The sequence below is a fragment of the Bacillus rossius genome, chromosome 1 (genome assembly GCF_032445375.1).
Source record: "Bacillus rossius redtenbacheri isolate Brsri chromosome 1, Brsri_v3, whole genome shotgun sequence".
Lineage (NCBI taxonomy): Eukaryota > Metazoa > Arthropoda > Insecta > Phasmatodea > Bacillidae > Bacillus > Bacillus rossius.
In genome coordinates, this window is record NC_086330.1 from 360,903,129 (window position 1) to 360,910,727 (window position 7,599).

Here is a 7,599-nt window from a genome sequence, read left to right on the forward strand (position 1 = left end):
CTCAGTTCCTTGAGTATGAAGGATATTTCTTTGATGCACGAATAGTTTCCTGCACAAAGCGAACCATGTAGAAGTCTTAGCCGGTCAACCAATATGTTTGGATCTTTCCATGATGTGTAATCATTCTCTTCTACCACCATCTTCCTTGCACCTTTATAATAAATATTATGATCTCTGGTGTCTTCCGTTTTACCACCAACCTCAGGGTAACTTTCATGTTTGAGACGGTGATCATCACAAGCTTGATCAGATTTATTTAATATATCACGTCGTTTCCATCGTTTCGGTCTCAGGACACCGCCACATTCTTCGATCTTGGCAGCTTTAGGTGCTTCATCATAGTCTATGTCTTTGTCAACAGCCTCAGAGTCACTGTAACAATCACCGTAGAAGGAATCGTCTTCACCCAATTTACCGTAATAATTCGATGTTGATGATGTTGAAGTGTCTTCATCGTCTTCATGCTTCCTTTTTAGGAGTCCATCATTTTTACAAAGTAGGAAAGATCTACTTGAATTCGGCTGGAATATATTCTCACTTTTCACGTTAAGGATTCTTCCATTGTCTTCATTCTTCCGTAAATCATCAACCTCCTTCAATTTAAGTTCTTTGTCGAGATCGGAAGAGCCAAGAAAATTATTGTCGTAATGCAGATCACTCTTCCTTAGGCTAGTAGATTCATCGTTGTCCTCTAGCTTGTACGCAGGCTTGGCGCTACAAGTTCTGCCATGTCTTTTTAGGCTCTCTCTCCGCGTAAACGACTTGCTACATCGAACACAACTTATCATATTGCGCAGTGGATTTTTAACACAGTCATTCTTCTCGTGTTGTCTTTTATTCTTTCTCAAGATAAACTCTTTACTGCAAAACTTACACCTATGTTCTTTCGATACAGCGTCAGATCCCGAATCGGAATCCATATTAGTTACTGAGACTAATGCCAGATACCAATTGAGTGTTTTAAATTAGATCCAATACTTAAATAGAAATTTTTTCATATTTCATCAGCGAGAATTAATATATCTCATGCAAAAGTACTTTATGCATGTAGTTCTGCTTTTCAACAACAGATGTCGCCACATGTTGCTTGCAGGTAAATCATATTTAGTATTTTTATGCGGGATGCGGGATGCTCACTAACGATCGCAAAAGAAGGATGGCTTCGCTAGACTCTTAGGAAAAGGAAGTATGTTGGTGCTCCACAGATGTCTCAAGGCGTAATATTAATTTGACTGAGTAATGATATTTTTTAATTCCACCTGATGAAAATATTGCAAGTTTTGATTTAGTAGCAGAAATTATCGAATTAAATGTAACTCCAAATAAAATGACATGTCTCATTAGACAAAAAAAAAATCCATGCGGAGAGCGGTTTCTCAGAATAGTCAGAAACACTTGAAGAAACCACAGGATTGATTGCAAGAACACGGGAAAAACCATCAAAATATTGACAAGAATAATCAGGAGCACACGGAGAAAACCATCATAATATTGGCAAGAATAATCAGGAGCACACGGAGAAAACCATCATAATATTGACCAGAATAATCAGAAGTACTCGGAGAAAACCACAACATGTTTTCTTTGATATCATAAAATTACAGGAAAAAAATATTTAAATATAAAAAAAAATTAATAAAAAAAATTAAAAAAAATTAAAAAAAATGCATAAACAGTTTCTGCTAGCTTGTAAACTTATCATTGTTGAGCAAAGATAGAGTTCTTGTACAAGTCAGAACTTTATGCATTTTTTTTAATTTTTTTAATTTTTTTAAATTTTTTTATTAATTTTTTTATTTATATTTAAATAGTTTTGGTACATTGTATTTGTTTGTCTTTTCGTTTTGTCGTGTTTTTGTCTCGTTTCAACTGTTGTGCAGCAGAAAAAGTTCAGGTCCAGGTGGGGAAGTGACACGACACGCTGTGCGCAGGCGCTGTACGGGCTGGGAGCGCACGAGCTGCTGGCCCGGCTGGTGCGCGGCGGCGCGGCGGCGGCCTGCCCGGGGCTCGCCCTGCTGGCCCGCCTCCCGGCCGCGCTCGCCGCGCTGGCGGCCCTCGACCCCGCGCCGGACCTGGCACAGCTGCTGCGGGGCGAGTCGCGCGGCTGGGCGGAGCGCACCCTGGCCGCGCAGGCGCTGTGCGAGCTGGCGCGCCTGGACCGCCGCTTCGCGCTCGCCCTCCTCCGGGACGGCACGCAGGTAGCCTACCTGTGCTGGCCCCTTCTCCCGGCCACATGAGCGCGCCTGGATCCAATCAGGGGCTCATAGGCGTGCGCACGGTAGGTGCCACGGGTGCCTTGGCACCACCATTAGGGCTAACGTTAAATTTTGTTTTTGTTTTTTTACAAGCAGAAATAATACACACCTTAAATAGCACCATTTTGCGCTTTCAAATCCAAATTTTTTTTCCCCCCGGACCCCCCGTTTTAGGCTCGGGGTCAGTGAAATGATAGGGCTGTTTTGTGTAATCTGGCACCACCACTACTGAAGTCCTACGCACGCCTATGGGGGGGGGGGGCAATATACATTTTTATAAAGAATCATCGATCCCCCCACCCCCCTATTGAAGTGGGGGGTCCGGGGGTCCTCCCCCGGGAACATTTGTATTTCAAGGTGGAAAATGGTGCTACTTAAGCAGTTTTATTATCTAAAACTTTGATTACACAGCACTTTCTTTGCCCCCGTTTCAAGGTTTCAGAGGGGGGGAGGGGGGGCAAAATACCATTGCCTCCCCCCCCCCCTGTTGTTGCGCCCCTGCTTAAAATTATTTTTAAAAAAAAATGTTAATACTTAATGTCTATATATACATGTTTTATTACATATTTATAACTTTATAATTAGTTAAATAAATTTATTTACCACCAGAGTTTTAGCTCATGTTAATTTTTAACAGCAAAAATTTTCCAAGCAGATATATTCTAATAAAGTGCAAAACCAAATTTTTTTTTTTTATGAGATTTAACTGATTTTCTCTTTCCTTAAATCACAACAATTAACTAGCTTACATAAGCGGGAAAAAAAAATTTCAATTCTTAAATATTCTGTAAATTTTTGCTTTTATAACTTTTTATGAAATAAAATTTAATTTTTAGTTTGTGAAACATTACCCATAATTTAGTATAAAATATGGCTGTCATCCCACAAGAGCATTCCTGAGACCAGTAATTAAAGGTATTTGAATATATAGGTACTTTCTTGCTTTTACAAGAACTCAATTAACAAGTGTTCGCGCCGTCACATCTTGACATTTTACCACATAAAGTACATAATTAATCAACTCAATTAAAAATCATCAAAGTCTAAAAGTCTGTAATCATATAAGTACTCAAGTGTGCAATAATTAATTTATATGTGGATAAATGTATGTTTGTGTGTGTATGAATGTATAGGCTATATTCGTGTGTGTGTCCTTTCATTAACTTTGTAAATAGTTAACCAGCTTGAAGAGAAACATATACTGAATATCCATTTTTCTTGCAGGAAGTTATTGTCAATCTGCTTGGCAAAAAAATACCGGTGGAACTGTCCACGATTCTGATACATTGCCTGACCAACCTCGCAATGCAGGAAGATATTCGCAGTGTGATTGCCACTCCTCGCATGCTTGAAACACTTCTTTCTTACTTGGAGGTAAGAAAATTAGTCAACTGTCTTGGCAAAAATCATTTTTAACTAATGTCAGGTAAGAACAGCATAATATAATCTCTGACTAATATAAAAGTAGTTTTATAACTACTGCATCACAAGTATTTTTTGTGATATGTATTAAAGAAACTGTCATTTTTACAAATGTTTGTACAACCATTTTTTATGAATGGATATCATAAGATGCATAATTTGTCTATAAGTGGAAAGGAGAAAAAGTATATTGTGTTGAAATATTTACCTAAACAGGAATTAACACTTCATTTTTTCATTGTTATTTTTTTCCTTCAGAAATTCACTTTTACTCTGTTCTACAAACAAATTTAATGACATAGTTTATAGGTTGTCCAAACATTTTAACAAATTAATAACCTTTTTAATTTTATTGTGATAGTAAAATCTCTTGGTTAAGGATCTGACATGAAACTTAATCATAATAGTTAATACAAATTTTGTATAATATTTACTAACAAATTTTTTTTATAACTTACTTAAAAGTTTTTTTAATTTTATTTTCATCCTGTATGTCTGTGCATGTAGGAGTTTGACAGCTGTAATGTGATAGTAGTTTGTGCCTATGTAACGTGCCAGCCAGTTAAGTCACCTGACCCTGGCTGGCACTCAAAATTCACAGTAAAAAATTGATAAATAAATAAATTATAGTTGCGTGCTTAGGAAAATTTATAGACAACCAAATAATACTATTGTGGACTAGTAGGTAGTAAGCTCTGAACAAAGGCATACCATTAATGTTGTTTTATATTAATAGAAAAAAGAGTGCATGATAAATAACTATGCAGCTTACACTCCCAAATAAATATGTAATAATTAAATGTTATCACAGCCAAAATAAAAAAAAAATTGTAATACGGAGAAGGATGCTACAAGCATGTTCCGTAAAACAGGGTGAATAGGATCAAAAGTGGTTAGCATTATATTTTGAAACATAATTTAGCAGAAAAGAATCATACAGAGTTATACACATTTAAAATAAAATTATGGCTATTAAAACTATGCATACCTAATTATTTTATACTATATATTATGTTTCAAAATACAATGCTACCCACTTTTGATCCTATTTGCCCTGTTTTATGGTGCTCATAATTGTGTGGTGCTTGTCCAATTGATTTTTTGATGGTTTACTACCAGAAATGCATCCACAACTTTGGTCACTGGTGAACTTGTCTTCCATCAGATGGACTTTCCTCTTGTTACTACAACTCTTTCACTCTTATTGTTTGGTGCAAATTTTGTCGCAGATATTCACTTGACGTTATTTCTGACCAGTAAATTGACACACTAAGAAATCATCATTATGAGCAATTGCGTTACTATTTACTGCTTGTAGAAGAGACAAGATTTTAAGGTTGTATTTTCAGGCCAATTTTGTTCTTAAAACAGGAGACTCCTGTGTTATTGTTTTCATATTTTAAGAAATTTATATTAAAAAAGATACCACATAACTGAAAAAATTTGATACTTAAATTTTTCATGATACTAATTATTTCTCTGAACCTTTTTTTTTTGTGACTGATAGATGATGCACTTTTTCAATATAATGATTTGTAATAAACATGCCTAACTTTTCAGAACAAATAAAATAAATCTCTTAAATATTTCTGTGTTTGAAAAATGTTTTAAGGTTGTAATGTAAAAATGAGTAACTATTAACAGCTGCAAGATTCGAGAGAGTAAACTTTTTCCAATATTTTTTTATTAAATTGTGGTACAAATGGCATGCTAAGGGTTAAGTTTTGATCGAAAATGCTGATTAGTTTCATGATTTTGATTTCATTTCGGTGTTATATGGTGTATTTATCTGCTTTTCGTTGTTATTTTGGTTTTATCTCAATTCACCATATAATCTTGTCCCTAGCTATTAGATAACACTTAGTAAATATCAGGTGGCGTAATTATTATTGATGAAACACAAAAATCAAGTGAGTTATTGTGATATATTTACAGAACTAACCCTTAAATAATGGTAATAACCAGAAAATGAAATAAATTGGTGAGTGAGACTAGCTTAAAAGTTGTCATTATCATTAGTATTAAAATGGACTCTTGGGGTACAAGTAGACAACCACCCCATTAAAAAGGTTTTTGCGATGCTTGTAGTTTCTTATCATCCCAGAGTGTTGCATAAAATTACACTATGACGAAGAAGCAATGGAATGCATGTGTGAGGGGAAAGCGGAATAATGACTTGTATGTGCATCAGGCCACTACACTGGAGACTAATTGCATCCATCAATGTGTCATTCATTAACTTTTCATGTTCGGCCTGTGCTGCTGTCTAGCGTATGTGCATTAACTTAAATTTTTTATCCATCACTTGTCCAACTGGAACTTTCTTTCTGGAGTGACACTTCTCTACAGCTAGCAGGCTAAATCAAGGTGATGACTCATCAGAAAATAACGGAAAGTGCAACTTTCGGAAGAGGGGCGATCATTGGAGGAGAGAGGGAAGTGGAACAACAAATAAAGTAGATAATCGGACAACTGTAATTCTCTTTAAAGGTTTTTCTTAGGCCATTTTTGTAAGGAACCTTGTAGTTTATTGTCTTAGTTTCAGCATCATGTGGGATATTGAAGCGAGAAATTTTACTTCTGAGGCACGTGGTGACCACATACTAATGCAGGGCCGGATTAAGAGGTCTGGAGGCCTCGGGGCAACAGAGGAGCGGAGGCCCCCTGGCACCCAAATTATTTTCCAAATAAAATGAAAATTTTTTTTTCAAGAAATAATTTATTGTGAAATCAAGTACATTCTCTTAGTATTTAAAAAAACATACATAAATATAATTGGAGACAAGAAATATATGAAATTAAATTTTAGTGTTAATGAATATTTCTGTTAACATTTAACAATAATACAATCATGCATGTACAAAGTACCTACTGTAGGTAAAGGTAAAACAGCGGAAAAAGAATATCAAAGAGGATTAATGGGGGCCCTCCGTTTGTGGAGGCCCCGGGGGCTTTCGCCCCGGTTGCCCTCCCCTAAATCCGGCCCTGTACCAATGTATTCCGGCCTGCGCAGGAAGGAGAGGCGCCCTGCGCGGGGCTGGCGGTGGCAGCAATGGAGTGCCTCTCTGCGTTCGCGTTGGAGGGGCGCGCGAGGGACTGGCTGCTGGAGTCGGGGGCGGCGGTGGCGGCCATCGTGCGGCACCTGCGCCACCCGAGCGTGCCGCTGGCCCACGCGGCGGCGGCGGCGCTGCTGCAGCTCACCGTCGTGGACCACCGCGTGGCGGCCGCCTTCGTGCGTGCCGGCGCGCTCCAGTGGTTCGTGGGGAACCGCACATAACTTAGAAAGTCACAACTTAGAACTGTCATAACTTAGAAAAATCCACATAACTTAGAAAAACACAACTTAAGATCATAACTTAGAAACACGCAACTTAGAAACACGCAACGCAGAAAAACACAACTTAGAAATGCTGTAATGTAGAAACACACAACTTAGAACTGTTATACTTAGAAACACACAACTTAGAACTGCCATAACTTAGAAACATGCAACGCAGAACCACACAACTTAGAAATGTCGTAACGTAGAAAGTCACAACTTAGAACTACCACAACTTAGAAACACACAAATTAGAACTGTCATAATGTAGAAACACATAACTTAGAAACACACAACACAGAAACACACAATTTAGAAACGTCATAATGTAGAAAGTCACAACTTAGAAACACACAACTTAGAACTTTCATAACTTAGAAACACGCAACGCAGAACCACACAACTTACAAACGTCGTAACATAGAAAGTCATAACTTAGAAAATTCTAAGTTATGTTTTTCTAAGTTGTGTGTTTCTAAGTTATGACAGCACCCCTGGTTCGTGCAGTCAGCATCCACCCCCTCCATCCTGACTGAGGTTTCCAGAGTCTCCTCACTACGGTCGATGGCAGATTCCTTCCACTATTTTTTTTTTACAAATTTG

General features: G+C 37.5%; 1 protein-coding gene across 1 annotated transcript in view; it reads left to right on the plus strand.

Moving 5' to 3' along the window:
• Positions 1 to 6,954, plus strand: part of LOC134528501 (uncharacterized) — a 46,458-nt gene extending 39,504 nt beyond the window's left edge. Inside the window, exons 6-7 of the mRNA XM_063362171.1 lie at positions 1,932 to 2,198; positions 6,691 to 6,954. Of these exons, the coding sequence (XP_063218241.1) occupies positions 1,932 to 2,198; positions 6,691 to 6,954 (531 nt within the window). The remainder of the gene's footprint in view (positions 1 to 1,931; positions 2,199 to 6,690) is intronic.
• Positions 6,955 to 7,599: the final 645 nt, after the last annotated feature.